Source organism: Nicotiana tabacum, chromosome 22 (genome assembly GCF_000715075.1).
Source record: "Nicotiana tabacum cultivar K326 chromosome 22, ASM71507v2, whole genome shotgun sequence".
Lineage (NCBI taxonomy): Eukaryota > Viridiplantae > Streptophyta > Magnoliopsida > Solanales > Solanaceae > Nicotiana > Nicotiana tabacum.
Genome location: NC_134101.1, coordinates 144,818,602 through 144,836,501, shown reverse-complemented (window position 1 = coordinate 144,836,501; position 17,900 = coordinate 144,818,602). Strand labels below are relative to the sequence as shown.

At 37.5% G+C, this 17,900-nt stretch overlaps 1 protein-coding gene across 1 annotated transcript; it reads left to right on the top strand.

Moving 5' to 3' along the window:
• The first annotated feature begins 12,977 nt into the window (after positions 1 to 12,977).
• On the top strand, positions 12,978 to 13,442 carry LOC142176095 (uncharacterized). Its single transcript, XM_075243163.1, has one exon. It carries the CDS (start codon positions 12,978 to 12,980, stop codon positions 13,440 to 13,442), a length of 465 nt encoding a protein of 154 aa, XP_075099264.1.
• Positions 13,443 to 17,900: the final 4,458 nt, after the last annotated feature.

The window sequence follows — 17,900 nt, the reverse complement described above, 5'->3', positions numbered from 1 at the left end:
GACACACCGGAAAGGACAGGTGGCATGGTTTGTTTGCACGGAATCCCGTCTCATGAAGGAAAGCGCCTCATCTCGTTGGTATGATTGCCCAAGCATGATGAATCATGACGTTTGATGGTGTTTCAGAGTAAAGAGGAAAGAGAGAAATCTTGAAATCTTCCCCAGCAAGTCCGCCTTCGGACAAATCCCCACAGAGTCTCCCCCTGTACAAATCCCCACAGGGTTTCTCCTTTTGTACAATCTCCCACAAAGTCTCCCCAGTATGAAAAAAAGAAAAAAAACGAAAAAAAGAGAAAAAAAAATATCCCCGTTGGAATTTCATCAGCACATCCCCAGCGAGTCCTTTTGTAAATATTCCCCAACAAGCTTACCCCAACAAACCCTGGAAACTCGTTTTGAAACAAAAACCCAGCATACCCCATTGTACAGAATCCGCACAAAGAATCCACTTTGTAAATATTCCCCCCACAGAGCTTCCTTTTGTACAAATTCCCACAGAACACCTCCAATAAAATCCTCGTTAAGAACCTTCAATCAAAACGGAACAAAAGGAAAAAAAAGAGGCCTTACGAGGCAAATCATCGCAGAATCTGGAAATACAAGCCTGAACAGTCTAGAAGAGTTTCGCCATTCGAATCAAATCAATGGCGGAACTTCAGAACAGAAATAAAGACGCAAGAAAGCAACTGGGAACGATCAAGGTCACCAAACCGACCGTCATTTCTGAACTAACAAATGATTCTTTGTTTGAAAGGTTGAAACAGGTCTAATCCAAGACAACCGTGCAAGAAGCAGGTGTCGCCCAAAGAAGAAGGTACATGGGTGCAAGAAACATTTTGGCAATAAGGAATTCAATCGAAAGGTAAGTTTCCACGAAACTCCCTTTTTATTTCTTGTACTAAAGTAAGAAAATTCAAAAAAGAAGAAGTCAGTGGTTGTTCTCTGAGCTTTTCCATGCAATCAGCATTAGGGTTTTAAACCCTAAACTGAGCTTTTCCATGTAATCAGTATTAGGGTTTTAAACCCTAAACTGAATTTTCCTTTTAGTCAGCATTAGGGTTTTAAACCCTAAACTGAACTTTTTCCTTTCAGCCAGCATTAGGGTTTTAAACCCTAAACTGAGCTTTCCATGTGATCAGCATTAGGGTTTTAAACCCTAAACTGAATTTTCCTTTTAGTCAGCATTAGGGTTTTAAGCCCTAAACTGAACTTTTTCCTTTCATCCAGCATTAGGGTTTTAAACCCTAAACTGAGCTTTCCATGTGAACAGCATTAGGGTTTTAAACCCTAAACTGAATTTTCCTTTTAGTCAGCATTAGGGTTTTAAACCCTAAACTGAATTTTCCTTTTAGTCAGCATTAGGGTTTTAAACCCTAAACTGAATTTTCCTTTTAGTCAGCATTAGGATTTTAAACCCTAAACTGAACTTTTTCCTTTCAGCCAGCATTAGGGTTTTAAACCCTAAACTGAGCTTTTCCATGCTATCAGCATTAGGGTTTTAAACCCTAAACTAAATTTTCCTTTTAGTCAGCATTAGGGTTTTAAACCCTAAACTGAACTTTTTTCATTCAGCCAGCACTAGGGTTTTAAACCCTAAACTGAGCTTTTCCATGCAATCAGCATTAGGGTTTTAAACCCTAAACTGAACTTTCCTTTTAGTCAGCATTAGGGTTTTAAACCCTAAACTGAACTTTTCCTTTCAGCCAGCATTAGGGTTTTAAACCCTAAACTGAGCTTTTCCATGCAATCAGCATTAGGGTTTTAAACCCTAAACTGAATTTTCCTTTTAGTCAGCATTAGGGTTTTAAACCCTAAACTGAACTTTTCCTTTCAGCCAGCATTAGGGTTTTAAACCCTAAACTGAGCTTTTCCATGCAATCAGCATTAGGGTTTTAAACCCTAAACTGAATTTTCCTTTTAGTCAGCATTAGGGTTTTAAACCCTAAACTGAATTTTTTCCTTTCAGCCAGCATTAGGGTTTTAAACCCTAAACTGAGCTTTTCCATGCAATCAGCATTAGGGTTTTAAACCCTAAACTGAATTTTCCTTTTTAGTCAGCATTAGGGTTTTAAACCCTAAACCGAACTTTTTCCATTCGGCCAGCATTAGGGTTTTAAACCCTAAACTGAGCTTTTCCATGCAATCAGCATTAGGGTTTTAAACCCTAAACTGAATTTTCCTTTTAGTCAGCATTAGGGTTTTAAACCCTAAACTGAACTTTTTCCATTCGGCCAGCATTAGGGTTTTAAACCCTAAACTGAGCTTTTCCATGCAATCAGCATTAGGGTTTTAAACCCTAAACTGAATTTTCCTTTTAGTCAGCATTAGGGTTTTAAACCCTAAACTGAACTTTTTCCTTTTAGTTAGCATTAGGGTTTTAAACCCTAAACTGAACTTTTTCCTTTTAGTCAGCATTAGGGTTTTAAACCCTAAACTGAACTTTTTCCTTTCAGCCAGCATTAGGGTTTTAAACCCTAAACTGAGCTTTCCCATGTGATCAGCATTAGGGTTTTAAACCCTAAACTGAATTTTCCTTTCAGCCAGCATTAGGGTTTTAAACCCTAAACTGAGTTTTTCATGCAATCAGCATTAGGGTTTTAAACCCTAAACTGAATTTTTCCTTTAGTCAGCATTAGGGTTTTAAACCCTAAACTGAACTTTTCCTTTAATCAGCATTAGGGTTTTAAACCTTAAACTAAATTTTTCCTCCGTTCGGCATTAGGGTTTTAAACCCTAAACTAAATCTTTCCCCAGCTAGTCGGTATTAGGGCTCCAACCCTGAACTGAGCATGCATATCCTCTTTCATCAATTTTATGAACTTCCTGGCGAATAATTAACGAAATATTTCCTAGTGAAACTGGGGCAGAAAATTTCGTTCGTTTGTTTTCTCCCGCAGGTCTAACCTCGACCCACATGGATCGAAATGACCCCACGAGATGGGTCCCCGTTCGAAATCAACGAAGAAAAAGAAGAAAAAAGAGAGAAGATGTCCCGAGCTATCGGAGTAAATGGAAAGCAAATTGACTCCAACATTTGATTAAGGTCCTGAACCCTGCCAATCGCGTCTCACTCAGTATCCCAGAGGTTAAACAAGTCGCCGCAACTCGCAAGCATCAAGATTCAGATCGGAGTCTACAAGCAGAATCAGCTAAGACCCCAGATCAAGTCGTAAAAGAATCATAGATAGGAATCTTGTAACTAGCAGTTGACATGCATATAAGTAGTTAGTTCAGTTTCCAATTTTTGTTTGGTTGTAATAAGGCGGTCAGTGACGCAGCAGTGACAACAGCAACAGCAGTAGCAGCAAGCATTGCAATCCCATGGTAGTCCCAGCTACCAAAACTTCTCGAACTACATTGACCTGATTCCTGTTTAGCCCAGGATATGTAGGAAATCTTTGAAGCAAGATTCGGTCAGATCTTTCAAAAACATGCTTCATACGGAGTGGTCCATAGGCAAAAATCGCTCATACACGCTCACTTTATCTTTGCATGAAAACTCTTCGTGTTTCCGAATAAAGAGGGGCAGCTGTGAGCACGTGATTTTTGTTTCGCACGACAATCGCTCCAAAAGAAATAAAAAATAATAATAATTGGCCCTGCTGTACAATTTTCGGATTTCTGTGCGGCACTTTGTTGATTTATTTGTGACTTTTGCCCATTTTTATTTTTTCTTATTTATTTATTTATTTAAAACAAAATACAAAATGTGTGTGTCATGCATAATCTGAACCGTAACGTGGTTGTTAAATAGAAAGGCACAAAACGGGCATCTTTGTCCGTGATTTTGTTTTGTTTGATTTTACCTGTTTTGAAATATTTTTAGTGTGTGTGCAAATAATTGTATTGAGTGTGTATTTAATTTTAATTTGATTTTTTGCTTAGTTTTGTTTTTAAAATAAATAAGGAAAAGAAATAAAAATAAAAAAAAAATAAGAAAAGGTCCCTTCTTCTTCCGGATTGGGCCAATTTATTAAAATTGGCCCAAACAAACAATACCCAAACGAGGCCTGCCCGGTCCAGTCCAGCTGATGCCCAGAGAGTCCAAATGACGTCGTATTGATCCAGGTTGATCTGGGCCGTTGATCTCAGATTGATCAACGGCCAAGATCACCTCCCCATAACCCACTAATGGCCCCGACCCGTTTTCACCCGGACCAACCCAAACCCTTTACCCTCAAAACGACACCGTTCCACTTAAGCCCTCAGATCCAGACCGTAGATCTAGATTGATCTAACGGTTGAGATCCGCCCACCCACTAACTATATAAACCCTTTACCATACCCTGCCCCCTAGCCAACACCCCTGCCTTCGTCTTCACCAAACCCGTCCCCTTCAAACCCTAGCCGCCCCTGTATCCTTCACCATGAAAGCCGGCGGCACGGACGCCGGTGACCTCGCCCTTAACACCATAGAACCCCCTTACCGTCCTGAACCCAAATCTATCAACCACACACCTCGAATCCTATCCCACCTTCTCGAATCTTCATTTGAAGATTCGAGTCGGAACCCGATTTACACCAACCGACCCCAGCTTCACACCAGACACTCCCCAGACCCTCCTCGTGACCAAACCATACTTGGTTTGGTCCGAATCTGATCAGGGAAGCATGAATCCCAGATCTGAGTTTTAGAACTTTGTAGTTCTTCGTCACTGGTTCAACCGAAGAGATTAAGGTCTAATGGACTTTAATCAAAGTGTTTCTCATCTGAGAAACACTTCGATTAAAGTCCGTTCAGCCTTAAGAAAGGCCTGACCGAGTCCGAGTTAAGGTTTTGATCTTTTACGGTTTAAGGTAAGTTCTTTCTTTTCTTATTTGTTTTGGTTCATTTGTTTGTTGTAAGGGTCTGTTCATGTTCTGTTTGTGTCCTTGACTTTTATCAACTGTGCCTTGACCACTTTTCCTGAACTTCTGTTGTTTGATTAAGCCCTTCCATTTGTTCTGATAATGTGTATGAAAGTGTTGTGCAATTAGCTGATTTTCAATTTGGACTGACTAGTTGACTCCTCGAGTGTAGTTCTGTTTAGTCAGTATAATTCGAATCATGCATCGATACTGTTTAAATGTCTGATTTTTGGCTACGATTGCGTATGTTAATGCTAATATAGTCGAGTCGACATGTGTCGTCAATTAGTTTCAACTGCCTGAACAAAATAAACCGATTTGCTTCTGTTGAACATTGCCTGAATCAACTAAGAACCAAGTTCAGTTACTTATAATTGCTAAGTTGATTTCAGAAATCTAAGGTTAGGCTGTAATGTTAATCTGAACTGGAGGGCATGTGCACAACATGGGCATAAAGGCCCTTTTTGAATTAAATAGTTTGACAGCAATGCGCTGTCAGACTACATCCTGCTACCCATGCTTGCTTTTAGTTAATAAAATGGGAAGGATAAGTCTGCCAGGGAATGTTGATGGGGTTTAATACTTAATTAGCTAAAGTGGAACTGAAAATGGAAGGCACATGGGAGGGGTATGGTGATATTCTAAACAGGCTGTTAAAAGGGGTAGTGTTAAGGCTTATAAATGGGGGGAGGACATCAGATAGACAGAGATATACACACGGACCCTAAGAGGTGAAAAAAAAAACACAGAGAGAGAGGGAAGCACACTGTGAGGAGTTTTTGAAAGAGAGAGCTTGAAATACACACAAATAGATGCAGACCTGACAGATAGAGGGGAGAAACACACACACTGTGAGGATATAAGAGATTATAGGAGAAAGGATACCATCTGACAATAGAGATAATTAGGAGATCTGAGAAGAGAGGAAGGATGGTATATACACACACAGACAGAAATAGATAGAGAGAGGCATAACACAGGAAAGAGGAACTGCATTTTTCCTCTTTGTCTTGATTCTCATATGGCCTGGATTTCCCTGTTCCATATCGATTTCTTTTGAGTTCTGTTTGAGATTTCTAGTTGTGTAGCATCAGTGCATTCCCAGATTTGTTTTGCCTAAATTCTGATTCATATTACTGGGAACTTGCCACACTCTGCCATTTTTCATTGGCTCCAGCTGCATCTTGCACTGGGATTTTGCTTCTATTTGGTTACCTGCTGTTGCTGCTGCTATTTGGTTTCCTGCTGCTGCTGACCTTTCTGCTTCACTTCTTCTTTGCATTTCAGTATTCAGTGTTTTCCAGGTACACATTTCAAATCCAACTTTGGTGCTAACTGTAACAGTTCAAAAGCATGAAATGAAAGGAGTTCTTGAAGAAGATTCAGATGTCTATTTTGTAATGCTTGTGATATACTAACTTCTGTTGTATAAATTGATTAATGTGATTCAGTAATGAAAGATTAGTTAGATAATACTTAATCAAGTTTAACCTCTTGCATCTTAGTTCATAGTTGTTTGCCAGTACAAGATGTAATGATACAATACATAGAATGCATGGATAATTGACATAGAATTTTCGATCGGATTCCTGTTTAACTATAATAAGATGCATACAATAGAGTACTTCCATTTTTTATACAATGATGTTCGGTGTTATTTTAGTTTTCCTTTATCAGAACCCGCTAGACAACATATAGAAGCGCGTTCGAATCCCTTTCAGTAATAAGACATAGTAGTTAATTCCCTTAATCCAGCCTAAATAAGTCTAGTTAAATTCAATTCAAGAAATGTTTGGATGCAAGTATAGCATTGGGTCAATCTCGAATGTAACTTCTTTGTCCAATTAAAGCATGTTTCACAAGGTATGACATCTCTCCACTTTGTAAACAATTAGTCAGAAATTGACAAGAATCCGGATTAGGCAAAAGTATATAATTGAATTAGCATGTACCTTTTCTTCTAGTTTTAGAGACAAATGCATTAGAAATGTATCCACTTTAGGATATCCTTTCTAAAATAGAGATGAGCCTCGCCAAATAAAAATGCAAAATTGCGGGGCCCTCAATAAATAACCATAATAAATATTTAGAATTCAGGTTAGGCCGTTTAGTGAATCTCATGGCCTTCTCAAAAAATAATAACGCGTTAGACTCTTAGGCGCGGCTTAATTAAATCATATTCTTAAATTCGGGTGCACATTGATGTGACCCAAATCCAAATCTCAACGAAGTCGAAATGTGTTGACGATCACGGGCGCATTGATTGTGACGTGGTTCGAGATGCATTTTCACGACGTTGCAATTCTATAAAAATAAGTGATAATGATAAAAGCGGTTTTAAGTTTAATAAAAGTACGTAAGTCATAACATGTATTTAAATCAGATATTTAGCCTTTATAACAATTTAAGCGACCGTGCTAGAACCACAGGATTCGAGGATGCCTAATACCTTCCCTCGGGTCAACAGAATTCCTTACTTAGAATTTCTGGTTCGCAGACTTCATTTGGAAAAGTCAAAAATTTCCTCGATTTTGGATTCAAGATAAACCGGTGACTTGGGACACCAAAATCCAAACCTTTCCCAAGTGGCGATTCTGAATTAAATAAATAATCTCATTTCGAATATTGTCACTTAAATTGGAAAAACTCTACCCGCGCATCTTACCCTTCGGGGCTGGGCGCGCAAAAAGGAGGTGTGACACCAGGTACTCCTGAGCATAATAGTGTGGCTGGAAGACGAAATCGTACTCTCATGAAAATGGTGAGAAGTATGATGTTAAGAACTAGCCTACCTGAGTCTCTTTGGGGTGAAGCCTTAAAAACAGCTAGCTATATCCTGAATAGAGTTCCTACAAAATTTGTCTTGAAAACTCCCTTTGAACTATGGACAACCCGAAACCCTAGCTTGAACCATTTTCACATTTGGGGATATCCAGCTGAAGTTCGTATTTATTCACCCACAGAAAAGAAAACTAATCCAAAAACTACCAGTTGTTTCTTTATAGGTTATCCTGATCACTCTAAAGGTTTTCGGTTTTTCTGTCCTGGGCGTGGCACTAGAATCGTTGAGTCTATTAATGCGAAATTTTTTGAGCATGATGTTTGTGATTGTGATTGTTCATGTGGTAAGGAAATTGTATTGAAAGTGAAGGAAGTCATTGTCCATGTACCTGTTATACATGAAAGGTGGTAAACCAACCTATTCATGAGGGGAGAATCAAGGGAACAACAACATAGATCCCATAGTTCCTGAACAAAATGTACACAATGAACCACTCCGCAGGTCACAAAGAGAAAGAAAGTCTGCCATCTCTGATGATTTTATCGTGTATGTGACTGAAAATCTTAGTGATACTGGAGAGTTGACTGATCCTTTATCATATGCTCAAGCTATTTCCTCTCCATTTGTTGATAAATGGCATAAGACAATGAAAGATAAAATTCACTCCATGGAACACAATGGAGTGTGAGAGTTAGTTGGATTGCCTGAAGGTTTTAGACCTATTGGTTGCAAATGGGTGTTTAAAACTAAAAGCGACTCTAAGGGAAACATAGACCGTTATAAAGCAAGGTTGGTTGCTAAGGGTTACACTCAGAAAGAAGGTATTGATTATAAAGAAACATTTTCTCCTGTTTCATCCAAAGATGCATTTAGAATTGTGATGGCTCTTGTGGCACATTTTGATTTAGAATTGCACCAGATGGATGTTAAAACTGCTTTCCTGAATAGGAGTCTACTTGAAGAAGTTTACATAGTTCAACCTGAAGGGTTTAAAGAAGCTGGTAAAGAACATCTAGTGTGCAAGCTTAACAAATCCATATATGGGCTTAAACAAGCCTCCAGGCAATGGTACTTAAAATTTGATGAAATTATTACAAAATTTGGATTTGTGGAAAATAAACTTGATGAATGTGTTTATCTCAAAATAGCTAATGGCAATTTTATTATTATGGTTCTCTATGTTGATGACATTTTGCTTGCCACAAATGATTTGGGTTTGATGAATGAGACCAAACAATTTTTGTCTAGGTTTTTTGATATGAAAGATCTTAGTGAAGCCTCTTTTATCTTGGGATAGAAATTAAAAGAGATAGTTCACGTGGTTTATTGGGTTTATCACAGCATTCCTACATTGAGAGTGTTCTTAAAACTTTCAATATGCAAGACTGTAGACCTGGAGTTGCACCTGTTGTAAAAGGAGACAAACTTAGCAATGATCAATGTCCGAAAAATGAAGTTAAAATGAGAACTATGAAAGATGTGCCATATGCAAGTGTTGTTGGTTGTTTGATGTACATACAGGTTTGTACAAGGCGTGATATTGCATTTGCTGTTAACATGTTGGGAAGATTTTCTTCTAATCCTGGGTGGGCACATTGGGTGGCTGCAAAGAAAGTGATACGATATCTACAATGCACCAAAGACTTCATGCTTGTATACAAAAAGGTTGATGATTTGGATCTTCTAGTATATTCAGATTCTGATTTTGCAGGTTGTCAAGACACTATGAAATCAACTTTTGGGTATATTTGTATGTTGGGTAGAGGTGCTATTTCTTGGAAAAGTGAGAAGCAAAGTATCACTGCTACATCTACAATGGAAGCTAAGTTTATTGCTTGTTTTGAGACTGCTTCACATGCTATCTAGATGAAGAATTTTCTTACTAAATTGCAAATTGTAGATTTTATATCTAAGTTGGTGACTATTTTCTGTGACAATAGTGCAGTTGTGTTCTTCTCCAAGAATAACAAGAGAACAAGAGGCTCTAAGCATATTAGCCTTAAGTTTCTTAAGGTTAGAGACATGGTAAAAGAATGTGATATATGTATTGAGCATATTAGCGCAGATTCTATGTTGGTTGATCCTTTAACTAAAGGTCTTAGGCTTATAGTATTTAATGAACATGCTAAAAATATAGATATTTTAGAGTCTTTTGATGTGCTTTAGTCAGTGGGAATTACTTTGTAATTGCTGACTGAGATATTGCTTTTAATAAATTCTATTTTTATGCAAGCTTGTGTTATTTGATACCTGTTATGCTTATGACTAACATGATAATTTATTTATTTTTTTATTTCCAATTGGACATTGCATAAACTAATGATATCTTTGAGTCTTGCGGCTTGTTGCCTTGATTATCCCGGGTAAGGCACAAGGGAATCCTCCTGAGGTGATATGATTTTGTGTCACTTGGAGGCTCCTGAGGTGATATGGTTATAATATCACTTGGAGGATTATTTCTTTCTAAGAGGTGTGAATCTATTCACCTTGATTAGAAAGATAAAATGCTTAGCACACATGTTTGATCCATGTTGATAGAAATTCTAGCATATGTGGTCGTAGATAGAATTCATACCTTAAAATGGTGCGATGTCTGCTACGATTCATTGTTAGTCTTTTCTATTGAAACTGAATGGATTGTTATATAGGTCATTCTATCCTTGGCTATGTGAGTAGTGTGGCCACCGTAGAGTCTAAAATCCTTTTTCAAAATGATTTTCTTAAATACTCAAATATTTAAAATTGTTTTCTTGTCCTCAATTAATGTTGACGTCCAAGTGGGAGAATGTTGGAATTTGGACTTACGTTAATTGGTTATAGCCTGAAAGAATAGTGACATGGCCCAAGTGGTGGATAAATAAAAAGCCTAATATTAAATATTGTGTGTGTGGATAAGTGAGGCCCAATAACTATTGATCTGTGATGGGTAAGAACTCTTTATAAATAGAGGTCAACCTCCCCCTTTCCCTAGCTATCAGGAAAACCCTAGTGTATTCTGCCTCTTGAATACGTGGTAATTGTAGACGTCCCATCAGTCAAGTTCTCCGGGTTGTGAGAGTGCGTTAGTGGATTGTGGAAGTTGGTCTTAGACTTGATTGCCAGTTGTTGTCCTTGCTGAATCCATAGAGTTTAACGGTACACTTCCTTGAACTCTAACTCTAGATTAATTGCATAATTGTATCTTAATCTATGCTATGACTGCAATTTAATAATCTTACAATTGTCCCACTTGATTGCTGCAGTGAGACCTTTGCATTTCTATGTTGGGTGAGAACAAGAAAGGAAAAAATGAAATTTTTAATCCCACTTCTCACCCAAATTTTGTCTCGTTGGGTGGGGGAGGGGGCATGAGTGACTAGCATATTGATCTAATTGTCCTGTTGATCTTTGTAAGAGGCATAGTGCTGTATTCTTGCGTGGGTAGCTACACCAGTGGATGGTCTTTATGCTAATCATATGGAATGTTGTAACTAAGTAAAAGGAATATCTTACTACCTAGTCATAATGTTAATACTCATTTTATTGTACGTACTGTTTTCAGGTCATAGACTATAATTGTTTAGAAATTTAGCATGTATCACAGACTTGCATTATGGAGGGAAGCAATATTCTTCTGAACTGCCAAAGCAAAATTTGAAACTAGCAGAGATTTCATTGATCATATAATCAGGAGAGATCATGCATGTCACATTAGAGGTGAACGAAAACCAGAAGTGGTTAGTCATGATCAATAGTTGAAGAGATACATGTTAGAATTAAAAGGATATACTTATTTTTTCTAATGTGTTGTTGAATTAAATACATGAATTAGAAGTTGTTTTTGTTTGTTGTGGATTTAATGAAATATGTTATGCTTTTTTATATGGAGAGCTCTATCACAGGTCCACCAGAGAAGTTGCTAGGGCTTGAGCTTCGTTCTCTATTGATATCTCTCCTCGTTTGTTATGCATTCTATCCATGAGAACATCTCTATGTCAAGTATTGCTGCTGTATCCAAGCATTATACCAAATAGTTCATAATACCATAACAATGAAAAGGCAGAGAAAGTAACCATAACAATGAAAAGGCAGAGAAAGTAATGGAGTTTATAAACACACGCTGTTGGCATGAACAAATAGTAATGGATTTTGCCGTCAAATGCCGTGTTTTTTGGGTTTAAACTGGAAAGTAAAACTTTATGATCACGAAGAGAACTATAAAAAGCAGAGGCACATCTAGTATTTTTAAAATATGGTTGTTTCACTAAAGAAAGGAGAAAAAAAAGTATAAAGTGGGAATTAATTTATGTTCCTTTGGGTAAATAACTCAGTATTCAATCAAGTGTATCATTCAACTTTTTTGAGTATTCAATTAAGTGCATCATTCAACTTTTTTGAAGTATGGGTGTAGTAGTTAATATTTGATCAATTCTAAAAAATGCATATATAAAATACCTTATTTTACCGAATCCAACGTGTCCATAGTCTATGCTATGTTCAGCCCCCGAATGTTACAAATTTGTGAAATTTGAACCCCGCTGCAGAATGATACAAATTTGTTAGCTTTGCCAAATGGCAATTTCCGAAACTCGTTTGGCCTGACCTGTCGAATTAGTAAAAAGCTCAAACTTGTAACCTTCAATCTTACAGAAAAAAGATATTTCCAATAATCATTTGCTTTAGTCATACATTAAACAAAATATACACCATAGGGTGAATGTGAGCTAATCTATCTGCTTTATAAAGAATGCAAAGTTGTCAATACTCGAGCAGGCCAGAAATTGGTCTAACATGTCTTACTAACAAATCAGGCTGACTATGTGTTGAATCAAGTGCTATTGACAGCCGTGTACCGCTAATTATTTGTAATAAATTAGCATTGTGATTAGTAGGTAGTTAGGAGTTAGACAATTAAGTAGTTAGAATAGTATAAAGTGTACAGTAGCTTTCCATTTGTTAGTTAAGAAAATAGTAACAGAGCATAACTACTCATTTTGCTCGCATCTGCTTCTTCTTCGTCTTAGCTTCTATCGCCATAGCTAAGAGCTGAATCTAGAGTTCATCATGGTATCAGAGCTCGAGTTAACGATCTATATCACTCGATTTCAACTCTAGATTCATCTTCCTTAATTTTCTCTGTTAATTACTCATTCGAATTGAGCAATTGCTTTGATTCCCAAAAGTTAGGGTTAGATCGATTTTGAGCAATTGGTATCTGTTGAGTATATCATTTGTGAGCTAGATTTCTGTTGACAATGGCGATTACTGACGAGGACAATGGATCGACTCAGGAAGTTGTAGCTGTATCATCAATGATCGATTAGCATCATCCGTTGTTTCTTCGAGTGACACTCCAGGTAGTTCTCTCATGTCTGTCAAGCTCACAGGACCTGATAATTACACGCAGTGGAGTAGTAGTATGCGAGTTAGTCTGCTAGGTAAAAGTAAACTAGGGTTTGTATATGGAAGGTATCCAAAAGAGAAGTTTCCTCATGTTCTTCATGAACTTTGGGAAAAGTGTAATGCTATAGTCCTATCGCGGATTATGAATTCTGTGAGTGCTGAATTGTTGAGTGGCATGGTCTATGCTTTGAGTTCTCACAAATTGTGGATGGAACTCAAAGAGACATTTGATAAAGTTAATGGTTCTAGAGTGTTATATCTGCATAAACAAATTGCAACTCTGGCTCAAGGACTTTCATCTGTGTCTACTTACTTCTCAAAATTGAAGGAGTTACGGGCAGAGTTTGATGCTCTTATGCCCTGCCTTGGGTGTGGCTGTAAAGAGTCGAAGAAATATGTTGAGCATTTTGAGTACCAAAGGATATTATAGTTTCTCATGGGTCTAAATGAGATACTCTCAGTCAAGCAATCAGATCTTGAACATGTCTCCTAGACCTTCCATAAAAAAAGATTACTCAATGATTATTTCTGAAGAAAGCAGAAGAGCACTATCCCAATCCTCTCAAGTTTCTGAAGTTAATGAAGGCACAGTCTTGTTCAGTAATAAAGGAACAACATCTGGAGCTCCAATTCAGCTGAATGCAAAAGGAAACCATGGGCAAAATCATAACTTCTTGTGGAATGAGGTGACAACTTTGTTTAGTAGCAAAGGGAATGCAGGTACTAGTTATGGTCATTCTGGAGGTGGAAATCACTCAGTTTCTGGCTAAGACCCAGGAAAAACAATATACACTATGAGTATTGCAACTTCAAAGGTCACACTAGGGAGACTTGTTACAAACTGAATGGATATCCACCAGATTTTAAGTCAAAAAAGAAGGGTGGATTTGGTAATACAATTAACTATGCTCAGACCAATGTTGGCAATTATATGACTGATACTTCCACAAGCCCTGCATAAGCAGGATCTACTGCTAACTTTGCAGGAGTCTCACAGGTGCAACAAGCAAGTCAGAACTTCCAAGCTGGAATCCCTCAATTCACTCAAGAGCAGTACAACCATATTTTTCAACTTCTAAGCAAGCAACCTGAGTGCAGTAGTTATGTTATAGTAGCAGGTATGCCATTATGTGGTGGTATTACTAAAATTCTGGCTAAATAGATTGTAGATTCAGGGTTTTCAAGTCACGTGGTGAATGATTCTAGCTTGTTGATTAATGCTAAAGTTGTTGGTAACAAAGCTGAATAAGTTCACTTACCTACTGGTAGTGTAGCTCATATTAGTCACATAAGGTCTGTTGCCATTTTTAAGGACCTAATAGTGTCTAATGTGATACATATTCCTGACTTCAAGTATAACCTTTTATCTATGCCCAAGCTTACAAAGGAAATGAGATGGGTTGTTATATTCTTCCCTGATTTCTTCATTTTCCAGGAGCTCTTCAGTGGACAGGTGAGGAGGATTGGTAGAGAGGAAGATGGACTGTATGTATTCAACTCTACTCCAAAGAAGTCAGTAGCTCTACAAGCTCAAAGTAAAAGTCCAGTTGCAGAAACCTTGAATGTTCCAAGGCCAATACACATTGTAAATGTAATAAAGGCCTCTAATAAGGTATGGCATAATAGATTGGGTCATGCATCTCTAGATACTTTGCAGAAACTGAATGGTTTTCATGATTTTCAAGCTGTTGAATGTAGTAGTAAAGACAAGCATTGTACAGTATGCCCTTTAGTTAAACAGACGAGACTACCTTTTTCTCTTAGTCCTACATTGTCCAAATCATGCTTTCATACAATTCATGCAGATATTTGGGGTCCTTATAGAGTCCCTACCTATGATGGAAAGAGGTATTTCTTGACCTTGGTGGATGACTATTCTAGGTATACATGGATCTTCCTTTTACCTACTAAAGTTGAGGTTGTTGTTACTCTTAGATCTTTTTTTACTATGATTAAGAATGCCTACTCAACATCTATTATGTTTTTTAGATCTGATAATGGCTGTGAGTTCATCAATTGCCATATGTCAGAATTGTTACAATCTATGGGGATTATACATCAAAGCTCATGCATCTACACTCCACAGCAAAATAGAGTTGCTGAAAGAAGACACATGTATATTTTGCAGGTTGCTCGAGCACTCAGATTTCAATCTTCAGTACCATTAAGGTTTTGGGGAGAATGTGTTAGTACTGCTGTATACATCATCAACAGACTCCCTTCAACTGTCCTTCACAAAAGGTCCCCTTTTGAGATCATGTTTGGACATTCACCTTCTTTGCAGCACATGAGAGTCTTTGGATGCTTGGGATATATGACTACAGTTAGAAGACCTGATAAATTTGCTCCCACGGCATATCCTGCAGTCTTTCTTGCTTACTCTGCTACGCAGAAGGGATATAAGATGTCTGGGCTTCACACAAGGGAATTTCATATCAGCATGGATGTAGTGTTTAAGGAGGATGTCTTTCTTGTTTAGCACATGAATTCCACCAGCTCAACCCTATTTCATGTTTTAGATATCTCTACTGTTTCATCAATTGGCCCTCTAGATGCTTCTTGGTCTATACCTGCTCAGTCGCCACCTTCTTCTTCTCCTGTCTCTCCTGCCTCTCTTTATTCAGTTGGCTCTTCTATTCCTCTTCACCTACTAGTGCTCTTACTAATTATGCCACAGTCAATGATGTCCCTATCATAGTGTGATGACCTAAAATATTATCTTTAAATTAAATAATCTTCTCGATATTTTAAGACCTTGAAAAGCGGTATCAATAATTTCTCAACTTGCATGCACAGTCCGTATAATTTTTCGGAAGGTTTTCATGTGAAAAATGGATTAAATTGTGAATTAGAGCTTTAAAACTCAACTGAGTTGACTTCGGTTAACATTTTGAGCAAACGAATCCGGATATAAGTTTTGACCATTCTGGTAGTTCGATATTGTGATTTGGGACTTGTTCATACGTCCGAAATCGAATTCGGAGGTCCCTAGATCAAATTATCGGCGTTTAACGGAATCTAGAAATCTAAGGCTAAAGACTTCTTAAGTTTGACCAGAGATTTGACTTTTGAGAAAACGACCCCGGATTAGATTTTTGATGATTCCAATAGCTTCGTATGGTGATTTAGGACTTAGGCGCATGTTCGGATTTGTATTTGGAAGACTGTAGGATAATTTGGCGCATTTTGGCAAAAGTTGGAAAATAGAAGATTTTTGGAAAGTTTGACCGAGGGTTGATTTTGATATCGGGGTCGGAATCTAGTTCTAAAATTTTTTATAGCTTCGTTATGTCATTTGTGACTTGTGTGCAAAATTTGAGGTCAATCGGACTTGATTTGATAGGTTTCGGCATCGAATATAGAAGTTGAAAGTTCTTAGTTTCATTAAGCTTGAATTGGGGTGTGATTCACGATTTTAGCTTTGTTTGATGTAATTCGAGGCATCAAGTAAGTATGTGTCATATTATGGGACTTGTTAGTATACTTGGTTGGGGTCCCATGAGGCTCGGATAAATTTTGGAAGAGTTTTTGGAAGATTTTGGCATTTTGAACATGAGCATGTAATGATCCAAAGGTCCATTTTCAGTTATAGAGATCGAAATTTGATTTCGAGACTTTCAGGATTTTGATAAAGAATTATAGGAGTGATCTAGAATATTTTGTCTAATTTCATCAAGTCGCGATTGAGTTTTTAACGCGAAACATGAGTTAATTGTTTAACGAGCAAAATGAGAATCTCACTAAGCAAATGAGCTCCAAATTGAGTTTCGATTGAAGGACTATGTTCGTATTATTATTTGTGACTCATAGGAACAAGAATCTTTGAATTCCGAGTTCATATGATGGAGTTAGAACCTTTTTAGTGAAATTAAAGACTGTTGGTGCAACAGATCTGGTGTGCACCTTTAGCGACCAGATTTGACCACTTGTAGTGACGGGAATTGACTTTTAGCGACCAGAATTGGGTTTTTAATGCTATTTCTATTTTTAAGCTCATTTTGATGTTTTTGGGAAAGAACACAGCTTGGGGCGATTTTTGAGAAAGAAATAATGGGAAATCTTGAGGTAAGTTACTTGTGATCATTTCTACTCCATAATATTGAATTATCATCGAATAATTCGACTAGATTACATGTTTTTGAGGTGTAAATTGGGGATTCAGACTTAGGGATTTGAAAATAAGATTTGAAGATTTGGAGGCTGAATTGTTATCGGAATTGAGTAAAATTAGTATGGTTGACTCGTAATTGAATGGGTTATCATATTTTGTAATTTTTATCATATTCCGAGACGTGGGCCCCACGGGCAAATTTTGGGTTAATTTCGGATTTTGTTGGAAAATTAGTATTTCCATATGGAATTAATTCCTATAATTAGTATTGACTGAATTGAATTAACTGTGGCTAGATTCGGATCGATTGGAGGCCGATTCGAGGGGAAAAGGCATTTCGGAGTAGGATTTTGCTCGGATTGAGGTAAGTAATGATTATAAATATTGTCCTGAGGGTATGAAACCCCGGATTTTAGATCGTTGTGCTACTTTAAGGTGACACACATGCTAGATGACGAGCGTGAGGTCGTGCACCGTTGGGGTTGTGACTTAGTCCCTCCCATAAGACTGTTAAACCGCGTATTTGATTGAAAACTGTTTGATATCATTGTGTTTCAAAAAGTATTATCATGTTTTGGGCTGAATGTCATATTTTTGCCTTGTGCCAACTGTTTTGGACCCTTAGGGAATTTTTACTACTATTCCTCACTGTTTTGACTTCATATTTGTACTCAGTCATGTTGTATTCTACTGTTTTCATAACTCAGCCATATTTACTCTGTTTTGATATTTTAAATGATATTTTGGGCTGAGCATCATGTTTTACTGTTGCCCGAG

What these genes read in the sequence shown, in the direction of transcription:
- LOC142176095 (XM_075243163.1), top strand. Translation starts at nt 12,978, where the DNA reads ATGTCTGTCAAGCTCACAGGACCTGATAATTACACGCAGTGGAGTAGT.